At 33.3% G+C, this 25,625-nt stretch overlaps 4 protein-coding genes across 4 annotated transcripts; 1 reads left to right on the forward strand and 3 right to left on the reverse strand.

The window, feature by feature from the left end:
• Positions 1-461: 461 nt before the first annotated feature.
• On the reverse strand, positions 462-1,516 carry LOC103853437. The gene is made up of 3 exons (XM_033285209.1): positions 1,053-1,516; positions 842-974; positions 462-773 (listed from the first exon to the last, which is right to left on the reverse strand). Exons 1-3 carry the CDS (start codon positions 1,514-1,516, stop codon positions 462-464), a joined length of 909 nt encoding a protein of 302 aa, XP_033141100.1.
• A 6,529-nt stretch (positions 1,517-8,045) lies between these two features.
• Positions 8,046-12,261, reverse strand: LOC103853097 (nitrate reductase [NADH], clone PBNBR1412). The gene is made up of 5 exons (XM_009130003.2): positions 11,332-12,261; positions 10,575-11,013; positions 10,364-10,504; positions 10,054-10,286; positions 8,046-9,537 (listed from the first exon to the last, which is right to left on the reverse strand). The coding sequence occupies exons 1-5, from the start codon at positions 12,031-12,033 to the stop codon at positions 8,215-8,217; spliced, it is 2,838 nt and encodes a 945-aa protein (XP_009128251.2). The 5' UTR covers positions 12,034-12,261; the 3' UTR covers positions 8,046-8,214.
• Positions 12,262-15,339: 3,078 nt separating this feature from the next.
• On the forward strand, positions 15,340-22,759 carry LOC103853100. Its single transcript, XM_009130005.2, has 3 exons — positions 15,340-21,873; positions 22,195-22,353; positions 22,450-22,759. The coding sequence occupies exons 1-3, from the start codon at positions 21,607-21,609 to the stop codon at positions 22,513-22,515; spliced, it is 492 nt and encodes a 163-aa protein (XP_009128253.1). The 5' UTR covers positions 15,340-21,606; the 3' UTR covers positions 22,516-22,759.
• Positions 22,594-24,399, reverse strand: LOC103853099. The gene is made up of 2 exons (XM_009130004.3): positions 24,220-24,399; positions 22,594-23,660 (listed from the first exon to the last, which is right to left on the reverse strand). Exon 2 carries the CDS (start codon positions 23,651-23,653, stop codon positions 22,871-22,873), a length of 783 nt encoding a protein of 260 aa, XP_009128252.1. The 5' UTR covers positions 23,654-23,660; positions 24,220-24,399; the 3' UTR covers positions 22,594-22,870.
• Between the last annotated feature and the right edge of the window lie 1,226 nt (positions 24,400-25,625).

Consider the following 25,625-nt stretch of genomic DNA (forward strand, 5'->3'; position numbering starts at 1 on the left):
TATAAAATCTAGGTCTGGACGTTCGGGTTTTTGGGTTGGGTTCAGAGCGGTTTCTTTCGGGTCTGGATCTTTCGGGTCTGGGTCTTTTGGATCCTAAATATTTAGACCCAATAGGTATTTAAAAATTTTCGGTTCGGATTCGAATCGGTTCTTCTCGGATCCGGATCGGTTCGGGTCTATAATTAAAATACCCACAAAATATTCGTAATTATTCGGATCCATATCGAGTCCTGGTTGGGTTCGGGTATTTAGTATCTGAAAAGGAATGACATACCCAATTCCATCAAATTTAGTTAATATTTATTTTATATATCAAAAAATTTACAAACTAACTTAAATGAAACTTTTTTTTTTGAATGAATGTTAAATTTGTATTCATCAAAAAAGCCATTTTACATCAAGTGTAGACCTTAATAGGAAAATCTTATCTTTTGCAACTTATACTTTTAAGGATTAATTATCTACACTCTTGTACTAAACCAATATTGAAGAGCATTCTCCATACCCTTTCCTCCTTTCAATCTCATTATGCTTAGCTTGTTCCTAACTCCTTTGTTAATCCGCTTCTTCATTACTTCCAAAGGTAAAGGCTTCTCACCATGTCTTATTTTGTTTCTCTCCATCCATACTGTGTGAACAATAGTTTGGAAAGCATATAGAGTACATAAAGATCTCTTCTTGTCATTATCAACCCGTAATAACAACACCACAACTTCCGACCAGTCTGTAGTAAAATCTCTTCCAAGAATCCCCTTTATAAGATGCTCCCAAATCTGAGAGGTGTATAAGCATTCAAAGAACAAGTGATTGCGGGATTCTCCAGCACTCTTGCAAAGAATACATGTAACATCCACACCACACCTTGACTCCATTTCTCAATTCTATCCATAGTTGCAAGTCTATTAAGCATTGCTAGCCAAGCCAAGAAAGCAAACTTAGGAGTGGCTTGCGCAAACCATATACCTCTCCCCCAACTACAATGAGTATGTTCCTCTCTTAGTAACTCTCAGGTCTTCAGAGTTGAAAATTTCTCTTTAAATCCTGATTTATACTTCCATAGACACACATCTTCTAAATTTTCGCTTATCTTCTCTTCTACTTTAGTCAGCTTTGCCTCCACTTCAGTTAGCAACGTATTTCGATGCTTTCTTCTTCTGGCTTTAAGCACTGCTTCTTCCACTGTTGCTTCATTTCTTATTCCCATGACTAGAGCTCCTCTTTCACCCAACCTCTCAAATAAAATCCCTTTAGAAGACCAATTCTCATACCAAAAGGAAGTGCTTCTGCCATTTCCTATCTTTTTCTTATAGAACCTCTTAGCTGTGTCTCTTTGCTTCAATAATTTCCTCCACATCCAAGATCCAGCCTGAGTATTCTTCTTCACTTCCCAGAAACATTTCCTCTTTAGTAAGTTATTTTTGATCCACTTCCCCCAAAGAGAATCCCATGTTAACAACCTCCATATTAATTTCAGACCAGCAACCTTATTCACTTCCTTCAAAGCTCTGATTCCCATCCCTCCTTCACATTTAAGTTTACAAATATCCTTCCACGCTACCTTTGCACCTGTGCTTTTCAGTTCCGGACCTGTCCAAAGAAATGAGGCACAGAGCTGTTCGACTTCTTTTATACACCCACTCGGTAACCTGAATACAGATGCCCAAAAGTTTATTATGCTTATCAACACAGCCTTAATTAATTGTACTCTGCCAGCATAAGATAGATATCTGCAAGTCCAAGTGCTTATTCTGCTTCTGACTCTCTCTACTAGTGGCAAGTAATCTTGCTTTCTCATAGCTCTCTTAAATAAAACTATTAATAATTAAAATAAAATATTTTAAACTCTAATTTTACATTTTAAAGCTTTCTATTACTTAAAAAATGTTAAAAAATAATAACAAACATTGTTAACAAAAGATATTTCAACTAAATAATATATATAAAATAGAACACAAAAAACATCATAGTTTTAGATATAAATGTTTTTAAGTCGGGTACAAATCAGTTCTTATCGGGTCGGGTTTATTCGGGTCGGTTCTTTTCGGGTCCGGGTCTATTCGGATCAATTTTTTTGGTTCCGGTTCTTTCGGGTAAAAAAGATTTAGACCCAAAAGGTACTTGTAAATTTTCGGTCCGGTTCCGGGTCAGCTATTTTTGGATCAGTTTGGGTCTTCGGATCCAGGTTAAAATGCCCAGGCCTAATAAAATCAAAAGCAATCAAAACCGAAACCGATATGCTTGAAAGCAAACTGGACTACAAGTAACAATACAATCTAATTCGTCAAGATCTTCATAGTTAAAAATTGAAGGGATATCCCACTTTCTCTAGGCTCTTCACGTTTCGATTGGGGTGTAACAGCAAAGGAATAAAATAATAAGTTAGAATTATAGTTTTATAATATAGGAAAGCAATAATGTTAAGTTTGTAATGTTCGGAAACGTTAATTGCTTCAAAGATTCAACAAATAAAGCACTAAGGCAAACCTAGTTCTATATTAACTTCTCTTTGTGTTTAAGAGAGATACGTTTTAGTATTTTACTAGAAGAGAGCGTACGGATTATAGGAAAGTGGTTGGCCTACCTACAAAACATTTTGTCCTTATATGATTTTACTACATGTAACGTTTTTGATCGTAAACCACGCTAACTTTAAAGATAGTATGGTAAAAGGGCCTTGCTATATTATTAGGATTTTTTTTTGGTTTAAAAAGGGCAAACATCTTCAAGATTTCATTTGTAATAGAATTGATTCATAAACTAGAAACCACAAGATCACTATCGCTAGGCAATTAGCTTATTGGGATAAAACCAGATTTGTAATTTGTATAGGAAAAAGCGTTATGGAGATGGCACGTAATTCAAGTTACTCAACTTAATTGCTAGTTTTAGGATTATAGAGTATATTTCTAAGGAAGCAAATTCTAACGAGAATTGAGCTACAACTACCACAGTTTTATGAGTAGTTTTTTTTTTCTTGGCCTTGCACCTCAATGTTGGGTCTCTAAATCTGAAAACAAATGTTTTTTTGGTAAAAGCCTGAAACAAATGTTGTGACCTTCTTTTGTCAAAAAATAAATAAATAAAAGATACCCGATTTAGCTCTAGTGAAAATTCAACCTAAAATAACTATTTACTTCTGACACTAAATTTTCGTTACTTTTTTTTCTATATTATGATAATGACTCAGACGTGTTAAGCAAGGGACATAGTTATGTATTTGTGTGGTCTCAATTTCATTCACTTTCTCACTTTATAATTTCAGTAGATATTTTCAAATTCACGTGCCAAACAGAATATAGCCGGGTAACAATAATGTATGAATAATTTTTTTAAGAATGTTTAAATTTAAACGGTGAATTAAAGTCAAAAAGAATAGTTCATTGCAAAGACTTGTACTGTGATCGGAATCAACTCTCGGGTCAGACATTATATTAGATGTTAACGTCTCACATTAAGACAAGATTACAACTTGGACAATATTAATCAGACATAGGGTTTCAATAGGGTTTGGTATTTTTTACAACTATGTCAACATTGGTTTATGTAATAGTGAGCAACTGACAAAACATATAATTGACTTCACAGTATACTAAACAAGAGCTTGCATGAACAGTATTACTTATTCAACTGTTATAAATAGTGTACAAATATAAGTTAATGAATGATTACACACAATATTAGAGTAATAAATAACTTGTTTTGATATTAGAGTCATAGCTATATTGATAAGTTTATCAAAATGCCATAGTAGATTTCTGTACATAAACTATTTTACTAGGATTTATTTTTTCCAACTACTAGGATTTAGAAATTCCTCTGATAATCGGATTGTAACTCACCGGATCCCCTTTTTTGGGTTGGAAATGAATTATATTTTAATTGTTTTTTTTAAAGAAATTCCTCTGATAATTATAATTCGTTCTCCCACTTGGACAGATAAATAACTCCAACGATGGTGGCAAATTGGCAATGGAGATTTAGTTAATATATTTCCCAACTTAGTTGGAGCCATTCCCAATGCTTTTGGAAGCCCACAAATCTTTGAATAATCTAAATAGTTCATCTTCTGCCCGTTGGCTGAGAGCTACTTAATCAGTACAATAGTAAGATTTGTACTTCATAAATTTTTTTTTTGTACTTTATCGTAATTAACAAACTAATCTGACGAATTAGCAATTAATGGAGCAATGGTTTGAATATATGACGCCTTCATAAATCATGACCCTGGTCATCCTTGCGTTTGACTCTTAATAGCCATAAGGGACGCATTTGGTGAACTTAATCATCCTGTTCTGTTGGTAATAAAGTAAAGTAGTTAATAGTTTCATGAAACGACAAAACTAAGTTTCAAAATAATAATTGACCCTAAAAATATTATATATATATTAGATCATGAACATTTATGATAAGTCTCTAAAAAATATCAGTATGTAATTTTATAATTTTATTATATTTATTTTTTACAATGTTAGACCAATAAAAACTTGGCATATGTTATATGGGTCCTTTACAATTTTTAAAAAAGTTTTTTTTTTCACTCATGATACTATTTTCACCTCTTTCAGTTTTTTTTTCAATGCTTTATTCATAAAATATTATTTTAAACCTCCTATTAAACAAAGGCAAAAGCTTTAACTAAAGAGTAGCTAGCCTTCTAATTTATTTACTTTCGTATTTTTTTTTCTCAATGAGCTAACTTAGCATATATATATACTCCTAATAAACATACCAAATACATTGAAAAAAAAAAGCAAACTGGAAACTATGTTTTATTTATTTTTGTTTAGCATACAAAATATTAAATATTAAATTGACATTGTTTTATACAAGACTGCCAACTTTCATTGTTTAGCACTGATTAATGTTCAAGTAATAGTTAAGTCAGTTCTAGGAAGGACAACTAGTTCTTCAAATTTCAGACGTCATTTTCACAAGACCTAGGTAAGTCGAGACACAAGACATTTATGATGTAGAACTAATTAGAACTTAGATTATATCACGAACTTAGATTAAAGACAAACTACAAGAAGGGTGTATCGTTTTGTATTATGATATTAGAGAGAGAGACTGGAGTACACACTTGACCCTTGCGAGTACGAAACAACGTCCTTTTTGAAAAAACTAAGAGAGAAAATATTCAGTAAGCGTCTCGCCGTCTCCGCAGTGGTCGGGACGTCCCTTGTTACACGAGGTCGCGGCTATACGTTTTATTTTGCCTACCTTCTTCGTTTCTTTCTTTCCTTTCCTTTCCATTTTATTTTATCTTTCTTTATTTAGGAAGTTTCCTTCTCTGCTAATTAAAGCTCTAAAAAGGTAACTTGATATACTGATTTTTTTTCTTTGATATATTGATGCCCCTAAGCATTTGAAGAATTTTCATAAAATAAATGGTAGGAGAAATTTATGGTTTGGATCATCAAAGCGTTTAGAATATATATCGTATGAGATCGACGCGTTAGAATATAGTGTATGTAAATAATCGAAGACAAAAACGTAACGTATGTGTATTGTTTTCATTCTCCATTTCTCATTTACATTGCTGAGGCGATTCGAGACCGACATATATATTTTATTATACTTCTTTGTGGATATCGATTCGATTTTTGAGATACTTATGTCTAAAACGGTAAGTTGATATATAGACAAATTGCATATATTAGTCTATATCTAATCTATTAAAAGAGGAGTACAAAATTAGATTATCCCTTAGTTTTCCACTATATTTACAATGACATGCCACTGGAGTTATTAATTAACCTACCTTTTAGGATTTTTGTCTTTTCTCTTCAATTAATGTATTTCCAAATCAAATTCTAGCTAAAAATAATGGCAACAATAATTAATAAACCTAGATTTTAGTATTCTTTGTCTTTTCCTATTTAATATGTGTGTTTTAAAATAATTAATTCCATATATACATTTCGCAATTACATACATTATATGTAATTATTTTACTAATTCCACATATACATAATAAATAGTACTCTCTCTGTTTTTTATATAAGTCGTTTAGAAGAATTTTTATGTTCCAAATTATATGACGTTTTCGGTTTTCTATATAAAATTTATTAACACTTAATGTTATATGACCAATGATAATATACTTTCTATTTTATTTTTGGTTGATTTGTGTTTAGATAAATAATTTAATGATGTTTTTCTTTAGAAAATATAAAAAATTAATGATTTCTTAATCTATGTACACAATTCTAAAATGACTTATATTAAAAAACATAGGGAGTATACAACAATTTTCTTATACATAATCATAAAATTTTGAAATGTCATATTAAAAAAAATTATTGTGTTTAGAAATGTCATATTAAAAAAAAAAATAAACGGGTAAATTTTAAAATATATATTATCACTTATACAAATATATATTCATTTATGAAAAAAACTAACATTAAAAAACTAACATCCGCGCGGGTGCGCGGGTCAAGCTCTAGTGAGATTTTAAATTATGAGATTCAATAAGTATGTTTTCTCTGGAACCGACCGGACCAGGCCGTAGGGCATTTCAAAAAAAAAAAAAAAATTATGAGTGCCCAATATGTTGTGAAGAAAAAGAATAGCATGCATGGCTCTGGGGACTGGAACTATATTATTAACAAGGACACAAATATATGCACATTAGTACGCATACATTTATAAACTAAACTAGATTTTGATCCGAGCTTAGAAAGCGCAGGTTTATTTTTAAAATTAATTAAAATTTTCTTACATAATTTATATATAAGATAATATATAGGTTTGAGTACATTTACCCGGATGCACTGAACCGTACCCAACTGAAAAAAAAATCAAAATTAAGCTAAATTTTATATATAACCGAGCATATCATATATCTTTGGAACCGAAAAATAGAAACCGAACTGAGAACCAAATGAGTACTTAAATTTTTGAAATACAAATTATATACATACAAATATTAATTATATTTAATTTTTAAATAACCAAATATCCTAAAATATTATTTATAAACCAAATTATGCAAACAAAAAATGACTCGAATATTTTTTATTCAAATAATTAATAGTTAATTATTTATCCTATATTTTTTTCAAACAACCTAAACTACCCGATTTAAAGCGCAAGATATTTTACATTTGTGAAAATTTAATAAAACGTATCATATGCATTGTTAGAATTTGTAAAGTAAATAAATATGTTCTATTTAAACCAGTTTTTTTTACTAACTCCATTTAAATTTCTAACCCGTTTAGACCATTTGATATTTTTATGATAAGATTAATCATTTAGTTTATATATAAAAAATGTAAGATCAAATCTTAATAATTGATTGCATGAGATAATTGCCTTTTAAATTATGTAAAGTATTAATATAGTTAGAGAAATATAAGGTAAGACCAAAAAAATAGCTAAGTTTAATGAAATAGTCCAACAACCTTGTTTAAATAGATTTTTTAGAACTTCTTCCCTTTTAATAGTATAGATTAGTAGGGTGTCTGACTCATAAACCTTTAATTACTTACTATATTTACATGTAATTCAGTTTTGATACCAAGAAAATATTCAAAGTATTCAATTTCAAAATGACTAATGATTATCACTGTCCACTGAAGTAGTATATTCATGACATTAAGTCTTTAATCACGTTGATCATGTTTTCTCTTCTTAGCTAATATGAAAAGTATTTTATTACTCTCCTTATCAGCTGTTCTTGTATTAATGTAAAATGCATACAAACCACAAATCTTGTCGGGACAAACCGAAACTCCACTTTAGATCTTTTCACCTTTCTTGTATCGAAGAGACACTGTAACATAAAAGTGTATAGTTGCATTAAACGTGTTTTGTATGTTTTTTCTATCTTTTTCGTCACTGACAATAGAAAGCAACACAATCAATCACAAGTGGTAACTAATTTGGAACCCGGCATTAGAGTACAAAACGTTTACCAGGCGTGGTTGAATAAATAACACATGATATGATGTCTGAGCTACAACCACTTATTAGACGACCAGCATAGTAACTGTAACTCCAATTAAAGACAAGACACGAAAAGTTTTTGAGTTACGTGATGCTTTCATCATTTATCATTATAAATACCATAATCATCAACAACAACATAAACGATAAATACAATATATTATACATTTTGGAATACAAACTCTAACAAAAGCACCCAAATAACAATGTATTTACAAAAGCAATAACTGTTATTGCTTATATATAAAGTTTGAACCATTCTTAGAAGATCAGGAGATCTTCCTTCACGTTGTAACCCATCTTCTCAAGATTAGGCTGTAACGCAAACTGAATCATAGGAGGTGGTCCACACGCCAGCGCAAGCGATTCGCCTTCTAAACCTTCCGGGACGTGTTCTCTAAGCACATCTTCGGTTATAAACCCAGTGCTATAGTTCCAACCTTCTTTTGCGATTTCAACAACGTACCAAAGCTTTAGCCTCTCCTTATGCTTATTAGCCCATCCTTCTAGCTCTTCTCTAACAAGTATGTCATCCTCGGTTCGGTTTGCGTAAACCACATACATCTCGGTTTCGTCCTCTGGATCACTTAGTATAGATTGAATGACTTGGTAGATCGGAGTGATGCCTGTTCCTCCGGCTAGCATGGCTAGTTTCTTGGCAAACTTGGGTTTACCGTTGACCATGAAGTTGCCTTTGCCTTTGTACTCGATGTGCCCTAATGGACCTTTGATGTCTAAAACCGCACCGATTGATAACGAGTCTAAGTGTTGTGACATGAGCCCTCCGTTGGGGAATCTTGGATGAACGTCTTTGAAGTAAACTTTGACGACTAAGTCGATATGTCCAACGGCGTCGACCGTGCTGGTCGGAGTATAGGCTCTAAGACAAAGCTTATCGTTAATGTTGGCGCAAAGGAAGATGTGTTTCCCAACGGGTAGACCAAGCTGCTGATCTTCAGATGGTAATGCGAATCGAAACCTACGAACATCGTGAGAGATAGAAGTCTTCTCAATGAGTTTAACTGGGACTTTTTCACGTGGGTTGACCAATGCAATGTTCTTTGGAGGAGAAAGCTCTTTGATGGGAGCTAACAGAGGAGCTACATTGGAGCCACCGTGGACGGAGACATTAGGGGAAGAGTCGTAGCCGGTGGTGATGAGTTCACCGATACGGTAATCTTCAAGAATCTTCTTGGCTTTGTCTGAATGAATAGCTTCAAACTCTTCGGTGCAATCAGTGCCTGCGTTGATGAGGATCGAATCAGTGCCTCCTGGATGATCTTTCAAGAAACGTGTACAGTCGTAGACGTGGCCGTGAACAATGATCCATGCAGATTCGACTGAGTTGTGTTTTCTAACGTCGGAGATTGAGTACATCTTCGAGGAAGTGTTCATGAAAGGAGATGAAACTGATTTTTTCAAAGTAGGGTTTGACTCGGATATCTCAAGTTGACGTTCCTTTGCCATCCACCCACCCGATTGGTTTCCGGGTCGGGTCGGGTGTTCGAATACAATCCCTATCTCTCCTCTGTGAGGCTTGCACACGTTGGTTCTGATCCTGAACCAGCAATTGTTCATCATTCCCTGATTAAACACCAGTCAACGTCAGTGTTGCTTTAGTCAAACATTATATAATAGTGTTGTTTTACTGAGATATGATAGTGTCTTGTAAAACAAAACTTTTTTGTTCTTGATTAATTAGCTGGATACCATGGACTTAAGACTTTTCAAAGTTTAATATATAATTGCCCGCATGAAGGGAAATGAATCAAATAATCACACTTACACCACTAAAATAGACTGTACAACATGATTAAAGAACTTTTCTTGGTTCCATGTTGATTACTGATTAGGGTTGTACTAAGATGGTAGGTAACTTTTGGCAAAAAAAAAAAATTTGGCAAAAAAAAAAAGATGGTAGGTAACACGTTTTTAAAATATCATCAACGATAGCACAGTAGTTCCAACTCTGTAGGACGAGGACAAATATAAATAACGGGATTAAATTAACTACTCTAGTTAATCAAATCATATATAAAGAATAAACTATTTTATCCTATAGTATAATAAAACAAATTAAGAGAGAGAGAGAGAGGTTACCATGAGGTTCCAGATGAGTTTATCAGGCTGGGTGTTGAAAGACTCGTCCCAGGCTCGAACCGCTACATCTTTGGCGCTAAGCAGATCAAGAACCTCAACGTCAAGTGACCAGAAACACCAACACCAGAATTTGCCATACTTGTTCGGCTTCTCTTGGTGGTCAAGCTCACACACACTCCACGTCTCTCCTCCGTCTAGAGTCACCTCCACTCTCGTTACCTTCTTCCCTCCTCCTGTTTAAAACATCACCAAAAATATTTACTCAGAACTTTGAATCTTAATTTAATTACCATGGTAAAAAAACAATTACCAGAATAAGCATAGCCTCTTAATGTGTACGGCTTCTGAGTGGTAAATGCATTAATAGGCAGTATCTCCTCGTGACCAGGTGTTGTTATCACCGAGTTTATATTAAGCTCGTTGATTATATATTCCGGTTTGTACCACCAAGCTGCAACACAAGAAGGTAATCCGAAATTATTACCACGGTTAAAAGTGGGAAAAAGGTAAAAATAATTTACCTTCAGCATTTGCCAGCTCAGCATCGACAAGAGAAGGAAGAACTCTGTTGTCTTTGTAATGATAGTAACTGTCGGATTCTTGAGGCGTGACGATGATACGTTTCAACCACTTCACCATCCTCCCGCCAATGAAACCGGGTACTATGATCCGAACCGGGAACCCGTGATCCGGCGTGAGAAGCTCACCGTTCTGCATGTACGCTAATATGATATCTCTCGCAGGATCCATGGCCATCTCTTTCTTGATGCTTGTTCCGTATTTAGACCCGCCGCCTCCGGGAAGATCCTCTGCTCCTTCGAAGCAGACGTTGAGAGCTCCGCCTCTCCTGCTGTAGACACCGCATCGGCGGAGGATCTCGCTGAGAGGAACACCTTTCCAAAGAGAGGTGGAGACTCCGGCGGAGCCCCAGTTGAATCCTATCGTCTGCTTCACCATGTTCTGTTGAAACATTTCAATGTTAGGGGCCCATTTTAAAACTATGAACTTTATTTATTTTTTAGCCAAAAACTATGAACTTTATATATACACTTTTTGTAGAGTGGTCTACAAATAATAATTAATGTAAAATAAAATAAACAAATTCTGTGTATGAAATAAATAAACATATTAGATGAATTTTATATATTGTTATGGTTTATATATAGATAAATTCTATGTTAATAAAATTAAGATTTTTAAATAAAAAAATTCATTTGAAAATTTTAGAAAATATTTTATTTTGAATATTAAATAATAGGGCTCCTAAAATTTTAGGACCTGTTCTTTGCGGCGGTTTCCGGCGCAGACTAGAGTGACCGGGAACTCACGGCTAGGAAACTCAGAGATTAGCTGTTCCATGGTGAGTATCACCGGACGTTTGACAAGTCCGGTGACTTCGATGGTCCATTCGGACCAGTCGGCTTTTGGGACAGGTCCGTGGTTACGGACGTAGTGGAGAGGAACGGGAGTGATGAAGCCGTGGTGCATAAGGCGAGGGAGAGGGGCTTCAGCGTTAAAAGGGTGTTTTCCGGTGAGACGTACCATAGAGGAGTTACGGTGGATCCAGTTATCAGCCGTGGATTCGTCTCGGGAGTCTAGAATCGACGGCTCTAAATCGCTGTTGGATTTGTGAACCATTGTCATGTAGTATGAGACGTTACGGTTGTGGCTCTCGTCCTCGTCGTCGCTTGAGTCGTAACCGTCGGTGTTCTCGTTTCCTCTGACGACGGTTTGAACGTTTTGGTGACGGTGGCTGTCGAATGAGCGAGAAGGAACGGGAGGACGTTTGAAGGAGCGAACGACACCGGCGTTCATGGCGGAGGTGAGGCTGGGATAGTGGCGGTTGTCGACGGAGGTGGCCATGGAGAAGCTATTTAATCGTCGAGAAGAATGATTTGTATTTTTTTCTCTGAAATTTGTTTTCTTTTCTTGTTTTTTGTTTATGTATAATGTGGCATTAGGGTTGTATTTATAGGCCATGAATAAAATAAAATAATGAAAAATATGAGTGATGAAAAATTGACAAATGTGAGTGTGTTTGTGGGAGTTAGAGGGACCCACCTTCCTAGATCCTATGCTTTGAGTTTTTTTTTTTAATCAACTATCAAAACAATTACTTTTTAATTAGTTCTTACTTTTTTTTGGTAAAAATAATTGGTTCTTGCTTCTTACAATCGTAAATGATTTTGCAAAAACATTTTTGTTTCTTGGGATATAATGGGATATAAAATATTTAAGAACCAGTTTTTATTTTTTTTAGTTAAAAGTACGGTTTCTTATATTCCGTTAAGAACCACCATTTAATAATCCCCATTAATACTCTAAGATAATGCCGAAATTTTCCAAACTCTTAAGTTATAGATGAAAAGCTAGTTTTAAAGTAAATACCGGCTATTCAACGTCGTAAATCACATCCATCAAATCCAAAAATCCATCTTAATATGCATTGCATGGATTTGTAATTCTCTCAAATACAACATTGCTCATATCAATTTTTCTATCTCCAAGTGTAAAGGCGAAAGGCTTCTATATAATCATAAGTTGTCAATCATAATCTAAACCATTAAACATCTATATTATCTGCATGCTCCATCCTAGTACATTGACTAAACCATAATTGATTCATGAGCATTAATTTGGCCGATCGATATTTAGAATCCTCTAGTTCAACTAGTTCATCTTGTTCTTCAAATTCTTATTTTTTTAAGTCCGATTTTCTCCAACATTCTATTTTGAAGCAAGTTGAAATGAAACAACCGAAAACTATCTTTTACCTTATCAATTTGTGGTTCTATAAATTCCACCTATTTTTCCCAAGCTTTGGCCTTTAAGGCGGAAATTTTTATTATGTAACTCTTATTATTAGTTTTATTCGTAATGCTATTTTAGTATTAGGCCCGATTAGTATTAGGCCCGAATAGGGGACGAGGCTATCAGCCTGTCAAAGACTTTCGGCTATTTAAAGTCTTTAAAATCAACATGGCATTTAACTAGTCAAACTTTTATGTCCTTATTAATTTTAAAGTCTTCACAATTTGTTTATAACACTCTCCCGTTTTTATATGACGTTTTGGAGTTGAGTACATAGTTTAATAAAATATTTAATTTTGTACATTTTTAGATAAAATATAATTAATGATCTAATTAACCACATTCAACCATAAAAAATATTTTTCGGAATAAAAAAGTTATACTATTACATAAAATTAATAACTTTTACATTAAAAAGAGAAAACAACATGTAATTTGAAACAAATTTTCTTCTTGCAAAAACGTCATTTTAAAAAACGGAAGGAGTAGCATACACTGTGAATAGCCATTTCGTTTATCAACGAGAAGTGTCGAAATGTTTACTGGTTTTTGATTATAATTAGGTTAGCTAGATGTAGTATAATCCATCGTAAAAATTAACAAAACTAATTGCTGATTTCCAGAGAGTTTTGTTTGCAGAAAAAGAGCTGTAAATGAGTAGAAAAAACAAAGTTATGATAAATGATTATATTATTGTAAGTTACAAAAAAATGATATATATTATTGTACCGTTTTACCTAAACTAACAGACAAAAGAAAAAAATATTAAATCTAAATAGCTAAAAATCGTTAAAGTCCAAATTGTATTAATCAACTATCAATATGAACTAAGATTCATGGTGTCGGAATTGTTTGTGGCAATATTGAATTTTGATGTCAGTATACATGAACCCATGATTAATGTCATTTAATTGCAACTAATTACACAGAATGTACAGAACCATGTTCAGGCATAACTAAATGTAGATTTTATATTACTTCTTTGCTGTTGATGCACTCCAGTTTTGAACTTGGGAAAGTTAAGAGACCCTAATTTGATAATGTATATATATATATATATATATATGAAACTTCTGAGAAGTAGTTCATGTGATAACAAATACTGCACCTAATATACATTTATATAAATTATTCCAACATTCAAAAATAGAATACAAAGAATAGTCATACTTACTGGCAAGATGAACCTTCCCCTTTTCTGAACTGAGATAAACCTTCCCTTGAATCTACAAAAGTGGTCTCATTGTATTACAATGCTAAGCTATATTTTGCTTCCTTAGTCACTACTTTCTTGCAAGACAGTGTTCTATCTAAGTCTAACTATGAGCTATTTAACCAATAACATATTATTATTTTATTAGTATAACCAAGAACATATTCATATCTCTGTATATGTATAAATAATAAGAAAAATCATATAAGAAACTTTCTTTATTTGTTTTTTTTTGTTGAAACAAGAAACTTACTTTTATTTATGGATTTAGAATACATAATAATATTTTTATACAAAACATCAATCGTGGTTCGTGGATACAACAAAAATCAACATTTGGAGACATTTGAATTAACAATCGAACTACTACAATGTTCTTTTGTTATCGACGTGTTACCACAGTTTATTTGCAATATGCACAAGTTGTATATAGAAATAACAATAGGTAGCTAGTTATATTCCTATATGACGACAAAGAACTTCTCGTTCATACTAATTTATATGATGCGACTACAATAAAAGACAAAAACAACACGTAAACTCGCTAATATCTTGGGTCAAGATCTTGTGCGTTGATGAATGAAAGATTAAATTGCATCATGGGTGGCTATATATTACATAAAGGGGTACTAATCTTGACTTCAATTTTCTTAAATCAACGTCAAAACGTCCGTGTAATTATACAAGAAAATGGAGAATGAGAATCCGGTGGGTAGCTATAAACATATATCTATGAGCATATTGTTGACTTGTATATTAGAGAAGAAAATATATTAATTAAATCTAGAAAGTAAATATCTCAAAAAAATTTATGGATTACATGACGATTAGGAAGATAAAGCGCAATTAAGTATAAACTAAACAGATATTATGTTTTAGAAAGGAGATTATAGAGAAGACTTTGGAGGCTTAGTGGCGCATGGGATCACCAACGGCCAAACATGCAAATACACGAACGGGGCAACCATAAAAATGGACGGGTCATAATATTATTTTAGAATTTTTGGATTTTCAATTATTACGTTAAAATTGTAAATGATACGTACATGTGTACGCACGTATGGACCCGTTATTATTATTATTATTATTATTATTATTATTATTATTATTATTATTATTTTCGATGTAATGACTCAAATTCAAAAATCAATCTTGGTTAAAGTTATCAACTTTGCACCTAAAGGTTTATGCATCATTTGTTCTTGTCACAAAGCTGCATGGAAAATAATCCAATCTACAAAGTTTCTAAAACATAACTAATTATTTGAAACAACTGGATCAACTGGTAGTCTAGTATTGGAACACACTATTATATACGTCTTATAGAGTTTTCCTAACACGAGCCATAGCTAAAACAAACTGATTATGTGGGTCTTATGTACATGTAATGAATGTACATAAATATCATTTTCTGGCAGATCATTGTTTTCTCTTTATGAATAAATACAGAATAGACCATTGATTAGAATTAATAAGTTAAAAAAAATTAATAAGTAGAAAATATTAGAATAAAGCATTATAAAATTAATATGTAAAAGTACTATATTGGTGATTTATATTTGTATATTTATATTTTAATTAATTTGAATTAGAATATACAATGTACTATCAATCATATGTTATGTTAACACTGGATTCAATAGTTTTAAATGATCGGAATACGCATAGTTTATCAATCAATTTGTTTGCTGTAACAAAAATAAATAAATTAAAACTACCTTATTCACATACGTATTAAATCGAAATTTCTTATTTCCTTACTAAATTGAAGCTTAGAATGCAGATATTTAAACTAGTGACCAATAACAAGATAACACATTTTTTTCAATTCTAAACTATGTTAACGTAATCGAAACATAGCCGCAATTGCGCGTGCACACACAAACACAAATGAAATCTCACACCGTAACTAGCTTAATATAATATCATGTACTCGGCAGCATTACAACTCTGGCTAAACATATGATCCATAAATATGATGAACACAAATCGTTATATAATTTCATAACATATTAATTTTTTTCTGTTAACAATTTTTTTTTCACACAATATCACAACATAGCATAGCATTTTTTTTTTAATTGACGTCGGCAACATAGGTTAGTAGCGCCAACATACAAGATTTTAGGGTAATAACAACCACTAAATGATATGGAGGTCGGCTCACTGCACATGTAATCTCAAATCGATGTTGTACGATTTTGATGGGTTACACTTACATTCCACTGGCAATATATTGATGTTTTACCATTTAGGATTATTTTTGAAATTAATTTAACTACTGACAAAATAAGAAATGTGGTGTATATTGAAAAAGAGGAGGCAATTGGGGGAGCTTGATGCGGTTAGGTAGACATCGACCCTTTCGTGACCCTTCGAGCCACTTTCACTGCGTTCACATTTATTGATTTTCTGTTTAATTTTTGTATATAAGAAACAATCATATTAATGTGTACTATGTAATAGTCCATCCATTTCAGAAAAAATGTCGTTTTGACATTTTCAAAAAGATTAAAAAATGAATTTGAATTCACTTATGTTTTTATTAATTACACATATTTAACCAGTAGTATTTTGAGAAAAATAAAATTATTTATAAAATCAATATATTTTAAAATTAATATTAAACTTAAAATAAGTATAAATTACATTGAAATTGTAAAATTACATTATTTGTTTAACAAGAAGAAAATGTCAAAATGACTTACTCGCCAGCATGCCGTAGTATAATATATACGTGTATTTAAATTTGACTTACCGTCAAACAAAATTATCCTGGAGATTATGAGTTCAATTAGCAAATATCATAATTTTAAACCCCATGTTGTCTGGCTGAAAGAAGCACTTTTGATTTCATAAAACATATATAACCCGTGTAACGAGACAATTATCATTCCACTATGTTTATTATATCCCAATTGGTGCTCATACCACATGATAATATAATGCACCACTTGACACCAAACACATAGGGGGCTATATACTTTTCTCATATATTTGCCATATTCAAATTCAGTTTGTTTTTGTTTAAAAACGTGCCATTAGAAAGTTGGACGTATGTAGTATTGAATTTACGTCAAAAATTTGAATTTAACTCGGAGCTAAGCTCAAGTCGAAATTAAGTTTGCAGGAATATAAATTAGGGATACAGTAATTATATCAAATAAAAACTGAAGATAAAATTTATTAACTTAAATTTTAATAATATATAAGGAAAAAAAAGTAACATTTCGGGATTTTAACAAGTTCAATTTCCTTTTTGTAGTTTTTTTTTTTGCCATCTAATATTATTTATTAACTAAAGTTTTTTGCAAAATACATAAAAACTCATCACACATGGCATAAAACAAAAGCATTTAAGCCCACAACATAAACCAAAGCCACCAAAGGCCCACCTAGAGACTAAGAGAATACAAACGGAAACACGTCTCCCCCACGTGTACAATCGCAAGAGCATAGACACGTGTTATGCAGAGACTCCACCGCTTACTCCAACTTGGAGATCGTCACCGGGAAACACAGCGACCACCGGAACCTGACCGGGAACAGTTTCACCACCACAGACTCCACCAGATTGGAGCCAAACCACCTTCATCATCTGATTTCTTTTCACCGGGGAGCATCCATCGAACCAATTCGAGATCTCCTCCAGATTCTTCAATCCACTTGATTTACGTCTTTAGAGAGCATCATCGACCAATCGAGATCTCATCTAATTACATCACACCACCAAACACACACAAATCTATTCATTACCCTGATCGGAAAATTACGGGGGCTTATGACACCATGCAAACTGTAGGGAAGACGAGCATCTCTGGTATAACCCGGAGCTATTCCGCCCTCAAACACCAGAAGCCAGCGGTCCAAACCCGAAAGGAAGGCATGGGCCCCGGAGTCAAAAGCTGGTCGTCCACCATAGAGAAGGTGCGACACCAGAACGTAAGTCGATCATCACGAAACTATCCAAAAAAACCCGATCTATACTAAGATTATATACTAAAGAAACGACCGAACCGACGCCGTGGCTGAGAGAGCCAACGTCGCCGGCTGGAAAAACGAGCCAACCCGATCTACACCAATTTCCTTTTTGTAGTTATTTAAGAATCCATCATATAATGGAAGATCCAAAATTCATAAAGTTCAATTTAGACAAACACTTTTCAAGAAGTAAACAAAGATTTTTGTATGCTATTTTTTGACATAAAAATCATCATTTTTCGTATACTAGTTAATCTTTCCAAACCACCTTTTTATACAACAGTAAATAAAATTACAACGGTGTTGGCTACTGAAACAATTGTCACATACATATTGCAGTAAATGCGTAGTTAGTATTCACCACAAACAGTCAAAATGTTAGTGACAAATTAAGATATAGATGCTTTTCGGAGAATCGGCTCGTCTGTTTTCCACTTGATTTAGTTTAGATGGGTAGATGACAAAAAAAAATTTAAGATATAGGTTAAAGTTTGTTAGTAGTTGATATGCAATGGTGCAGTCACAATAAAAATTGTTTGGAACGTCCAATTTTTTTTTCTGAGAAAGGGCCTTGGAATGCCCAAAGTTCTCGGTTAAATTTTACCGCCTTGAACGCACATGGTTTATAAACATAACTAGATGGTGGTCCGCACACTTGTGCGGACTAATATATATCCAACTAATTCAAATTTTAACAAATTTTAATTTCAATCTAAATTATTTAATTAGTTTCAAATATTAAATTAATTAGAGATATAATTATCTTTTTTATTACAAGACAACATAGATAATGGTTTGGTATTTGTAAAATCTTTTATTTATTCTATTACTAAACCATACATGTAAAAAATATCATCATTATAATAACCTAATATAAAGTTTTATTATTACTTTAAAAATAATATAAAAGATAAATCTACAAATAAACCATAATTATAAATTTATCAGTGAAGCCTATGAAATCAAACTCCTGTTCATCAAAGTCTTAATTGCATTTTATATGAATTTCTTCTTCATCGGAGTTCATATTAATACCTATTAACAAATTTACAATAATTAAAAACATTCTTCTATTTAATAAAAGTATATATATCTAGCTAGTGAAAGGTGTATTTTTTTAATTTTTAACAGCGAGAGATTGTATTCTTTGGACTCATATTTTGATTAATAAGATAATTCGGTGGTATAAAAGAGAAGCAAGCTTCATTTTAAAAATAATAAATAAAACATTAAAAGATTTAATATTAAAAATTAACATAAGATGAACAAAACTATAAAATTAATACTCATTAATAATATTTATCCATGAATATATTGAAAAGATTTATTAAATAATCACTAAATATGTTCAAAACTAACAATTCAAAAAGTTATTTATTAAAACTAATGACTGAGCCTAAATAAAATCATGGAATATGAAAAATAATGTTCTAAAAGTAATAAAACATTAAAATAATAAAAATAGCTTAAACTTATGGATAACATGACAAGTAAGCAAAACTTAAATTACCACCTAAAATTATTTTAAATATGACAAATAAATAAAATTACTACATAAAATTATAAAGAACATAAGAAATAATAAATAACCTAAATTATGGAGGATATGAAAAATATGAAAAAATATAATTATTGAAAACAAATAAACAAATTATCTAAAATTATAGAAAATACGATAAATAAGTAATAAGCAATGATAAATAAACAAAAATTATCTAAAATCATGGAGAAGAGGATAACTAAGCAAAATCACAAATTATAGAAAATATGACAAATAAGCAATAAGTAATAATAAATAAACAAAAATTATCTAAAGTCATGGAGAAGAAAACAACTAAGCAAAATCACTTCATAAATAATAGTATAAATACATCTATAGTTTTGGTTAAAGGTTAAGCACTAGCTAGATGCATCACGAGAAAAAATGATAATACTATTTAAATATTTGAAAAAAATAATAAAACTTCTGCATGAAAATCAGGGCAGATCTGAGAAAATTTAGCTATATAACACATCACATTTCGCAATGGCAAGGGTCATATTAACGCATATGGCCTCTCCTGGATATACCCTTTTCTGTCTGTTTTCTTCATCTTTAATTGCAGTTTAAAATCTTGTTATTGCGAAGACTGAAGACTGTGAAGTGGAAATATGCCACACTAATTATTATCATTTATTTAAAATAATCAACTAAAGCACTATCAAGTTGAAGTGTTTAACTTTAAGTAAAAGAATTGGAATTAACTCCTGATGACTTTTAGAAGCATATCATGAAGCGTATCATAAAGCACTGGTCCAAAGGATTACATATTTTGGCTTATTTGCTTAACCATAAAGATGCAATTCTTATAATAATCATACAGTTTTGGAACATAGTTGTTGGTAATCGAACTATTATAATTTTTCTCTTAATAATGGATAACTGTGAGATTCTTGTCAGCAATTAAAATAAACATTTTAGCCTCATTATTTGAATAGTAACTATATCTTAAGCTATAGTAAATCAAACAAATTGCAAAATTATTCATTAGGCAATGATTAGTACAAGGTGATCATTTTGGTTTAATTACGGATCCAGTTTGGTCTATTTGAGTCTAAGAAAACTTTAACCAAAATCAATCCAAATTAGTTTGGTTTGTATTCGGCTTGGTTCAGTTTGAGTTCAATTTAGTTTTAGTTCGGTTTAATTTAGTTTTGTTTGTATTTAATTTGTTCAGTTCAATTGAATTGATGTTTTAGTTTTGTTCAGTTATCAAAATATAATTGATAAAACACAAACAAATCATCATTTGACATGAAAGCATTATTTTCTTCGTATTTTAATGCAAATACAAACATCTTAATAAAAACCTAGAAGAAGAAGTCCAATAGTTTTACGTTATTATCTTCAAACCTATTATATTTATAGGTAATTTTTTGGTTTTGATGTTAATGTATTAGATTCATATTTATTTATTTTATTTTTAGTTGTGTTTTTTTATTCATTTAGAAATAAAATGTATAAATATATTAAATCTTAATATTATTAGGATACTCATTTTATCTAATTAAATATACTTTATTTTGTTGTTCGATTCGGTTTAAACCGAACCAAACCAAACCATTTGAGTTGATAAAATTTTGAGACAAATGGTTTAGATATATATTTTGGTTTGGTTTGGATCGGATGAGTCAGTTTGGTTTGGTTTGGTTCGATTCAGGTATTTGTCCATCCCTTCTCTATCTAGTGATTAGTGATCACGATAATGATTGGGTTTGGGGAAAGATTATCTAACTAAGGCTCAATATAATATAATGCAATACGATTTGTTTCTATAAGCCCATTAAACCCATGTTAGTGGTCACCACTTAAGTTTCATTAATAAATCAGTCAGCATTTTAGATCGTTGACCGTGGAGTGGTTAGATTAGACTATTATTAAAAGCCGAACGAGATGTTGACGCGTGTCATTCTGATTAAGAAAGAGATTTGTCTGTTGCCTGATTTGTGCTACCCCCTAATAAACAGCAAAACCCCGTTTCAAGTTGAAGAAGCCAACTTCTGAAACAATGCAAATGGGAGATGATAATCCCAGGATCATGTTTGGTGTGATCATCACCGTTTACGTTGATCGTCAAACGACGACCGTCCGATCGTTTCGAGCGAGACCGAGAAATGAAGGGATGTGGAAGCGTGGGATCGGAAGGACGAACGGATATGATCGGAGAGCGAATCTTTTAGCTCATATTCGTCAGCTGAGGTCTGAAAATGAAGCCGGAGATTCGAAATGCGACGGCGTAGAGAGTGAAAACGTACCCGACCGGCCGAACGCGAAGGTAACGTTGAACTGATTTTCATTTCTTTGTTACTCAATTGACATAATGGGCCTTAACTTAAGGAGGAGATATGGGCCATGGGTTATGAAAGTAAGCTTCTGTTTGGTGACTTGTGTTTATACTTTACGCAAAGATTAAAGAGGAAGTAAGCGGTTGCATCTGGAATGTATAATCTGATTTATGTAACACTTAATCCTCTTGTGGTTCTTACAACTAAAACCATATTTCTTACTACTTTTTTCAGTAAATAAGTAAACTGTAGTTTTAAGCTAAATTCGGATGTTAAGTAATTTTACCTTGTTGTGATTATTAAAATGGCAGAAGAAGAAACGAAGGTGGATAAGAAAAATGATGAGTAAGTTCCGGTTACCGTTTCTCAGGCCATTTCGACGGAAAAACAGGACGTTCAGATACCGCCAGTTTGTTCCAGATGAAGAAGAGGGAGAAGCAAAGAGCAGAGCTTACAGTTCAGATCTTTGGGTACTACTTCTACTTCGTCTTTCAAATTATATTTTATAGTATATGCAACTCGTTTTATTTGAAATTATGCTTAATTAGTTTGTTTTCTGAATGAAGAAAAAGCTTAAACATGTGGTCGGAGGGTTATCACGCGGCTGCATACGAAGTAGAAAAGACTCATGAAGACAATTTCAAGAAACAGACTGCTGTCCGAAGTTAGCAGTGAGGAATGATTACATCTTTTTTTCTTTCCACATAGCCTTTTTACTGTTCTTCCAGAACTTGAGGACAAATCAATACATAAAAACATGAAATCAAAAGAAACTGGAAAAAGGCATAAGAGCCTTATTAAGAGTACAACAATGCATAAACAAGAATACAATTACAGAAAATACATATTTACATGAAACTAAATTTTAAAAAGGGACGACTGAAAGTTTATTCAATTCCCTGTGAGGCTAATCATGTTAGCCTTTTTATACTGCTCCTGCAATTTTGAAGTCATGCTAGAGAGAATTTGGTTTGGTTAAGTTAAAAGTTACCGACCTCTATTGCCACCTCTCTGGTTCCTATGGACGAGAAAACCTGAACGGCTTGGAGGAGCAGGGGACCGTGAAGATGATGCAAAGTCACTCGACTCCATATCAATAAACCGAATATGACGGTTTTGTCCTCGCCATGAATCAAGATCCAATACGCCGTTGTTGCTCAAAGAATCATCTGAGCTGTAATCTTCTTCATCTTCTCCATCATAAACACCTCCCCTACGCGGCTCTATCACATAATCTCCCAACACAACAGCACCTGGGGTCGACGACATTATCGTGCTGATCACGTCTCTCCTGTCTCTTTCCCTCTCAAGCCTCTTCCATTGGGTCTCAAGAGCTGGATCAATAGCTCTAGGGCAAGCATGTGGGTGTTTTTCCGTCATGTGTTTCTTGAGCTTCTTGAAGTTTCCCTTAAAGGAACAGTTTTCCTGCATACAAGTCCTTCTCTTGGAGTTGAAATGCGCCCGTGCTTCTTCCACAACGGTCCAGCCTTTCACTTGACCTCTGCACAGCGGACACAAAAGAGGTAGCTGTTCACTGCCGTGTGATTTCCTGTATTGGTCAAGGCAGTTGGCGAAACGGGTGCTTGTTGCGCACATGTAAGGACGGCATCCTTTGTGATAGGACGAACAGAGGAGAAGAACAGCGTTGTGTGGAGACTCCAGACATACTGAGCATTTTGTGCCAGACCATTGTTTCTTGCAACAAGACGGTGGTAATGGGTATGGTGCAGTAATGTGAGCCCTAGGATTCACTTTCTTGATTTTCCCCATTCAAAACCTATTCAAACACAAGAGACCATGGTACACAACTCTACTTAGTGTAAGCTTTCAAGTTGTGAAAACTAATGAAACAGTAACATCCATGTGAAATCAACGAACTATCACTAATAACGCTCTAAGTGACGAGTTGACCATGGAATTGAAAAAATGTTCAATGCTCACTAACAGCTATAGACCACGGATCTGGATCCGGATCCGAAAATCCGACTCAGGAAGTCATGCATAAGCAGATAAGCTACAAGATGTCTACACTACTTGTACGCAATCGAGCGAGTGTTAATCTACACTACAAGATGTCTACACTACTAGATCCAAAGATATTGAGCAATTCGAATGCTAAACGAAGATTTTCGATCCACGTGTCAAGATCGAGACGAATCATACAGTTCAATATTCGTCAAGGCACAAACAATGATTCGAGATCTTTCGCTAAAACGGAATCCTAATCGAGAATCTAAAGATAGATCGTAGACCTGGCTTTACCGAATCTTATCTGAAGCGAAATTCAATGATGTAATAGGTTTATTGGATGGGGGGAAGGCGCGAGGTAAACGTACCGGGGGAGATCACGGTGGTTTCCGGAGGATGAGAGAGCGGAACTCCGGAGCTTCACGGATGTTCGAAAAGGGAAATGCGATTGCTTCTACTAATTGGCGTACGCAAACAAAGCCAGAGACTCTTTTTGTTTTTAAACTTGCGGTTATATTCCTGAACGCTGTCGTTTTCAATGCAACTGTTTTGATATGTGGGCCTTACGCCACTTCTGTTCCTTTTTAGAGGCCAACATTTGAACCCACATAACCTCAACAATTCAATATTCAAAATTTTGAAGTAATCATTATTATTTATGATTTAAAAAAAAATCAAAATCCATTATTATTCATGAATTTTAAAAACTTTTCAAATTCCATTCTTATTCATGAATTTAAAAACTATTTTCAGAATCCAGTGTTATTGGAATTATTAAAAAAAAATTGTTAAAAAATATTTTACTCTATGTAATTTAGAAGTTAGTAATTTTATGATGTTTTGATGAAATTTTTTAGTTAAAATAATAAAAATCACATTTACATGGTTTAAAACCATGGAAAATTCTCTAATTCACTTTAAATCATTTTTTTTTTGTCATTAGAAATAATGGAAATGTATCCTTGTCAAAAGACAAAGGGGATGAAACAACCAAAGCAATGAAAACAAAACCATAACAAGCTCCAATAGGAGATTCAAAGAAAATAAGAGATGATAATCGGGTCGGGAGCAAAACGTTGTCACTGTAGAGTGAATAATTCATGTTGATGCTTCCTGACAAATCTGAGATGAGAGCCAAGCCGGGCCATTCCTAGCGACATACGACTGCAACCTTTGATCTCTTGTAACGCTAACTGCAATAAGATTAGCTATCAGATTGCAAGAGCTGGAGACAAAATTTATCTTCGCATCCCTGATAGAGAAAATGGTAGCCAGAACATAGGAGCAGGACTGGTTCGTTCGAGAACAAAGAAGTGAGCTGTCCATCGCTTTTTTGACTTCCAGCGCTGAAAACTCCATAACCACCTTTTTAAATTTGAGATCACACATAGCCTCTGCAGCCCATTGTAGGGCCATCACGTTAGCTTGATAAAGTGAACCCACCATAGAAAACGATCTTCTGCTATGACACAAAACTAAACCTTTATCGTCCCTTACAATCCAAGCGCCTCCGCCAGTGTTTGAATTAACATCCCAAGACGAGCCCACGTTGCATTTTACAAAGGAAGCAGGTGGTTTTTGCCATTGTACCTGGGCCGGCTCAGCATTCATCACTAGAGGCTCTGTATGAGGAAGCGCATCATGAAGGTTCAGCCAAATCGCAGCATCTTCCATTGCTCTTCGCAAGATGACAGAAGGGTCTGGAACAGAGCGCTCATAACAGAAAGCATTCCTCGCTTTCCATAGATGCCACAATATCCAGGGGAAGGCTTGA

The sequence above is a fragment of the Brassica rapa genome, chromosome A02 (genome assembly GCF_000309985.2).
Source record: "Brassica rapa cultivar Chiifu-401-42 chromosome A02, CAAS_Brap_v3.01, whole genome shotgun sequence".
Lineage (NCBI taxonomy): Eukaryota > Viridiplantae > Streptophyta > Magnoliopsida > Brassicales > Brassicaceae > Brassica > Brassica rapa.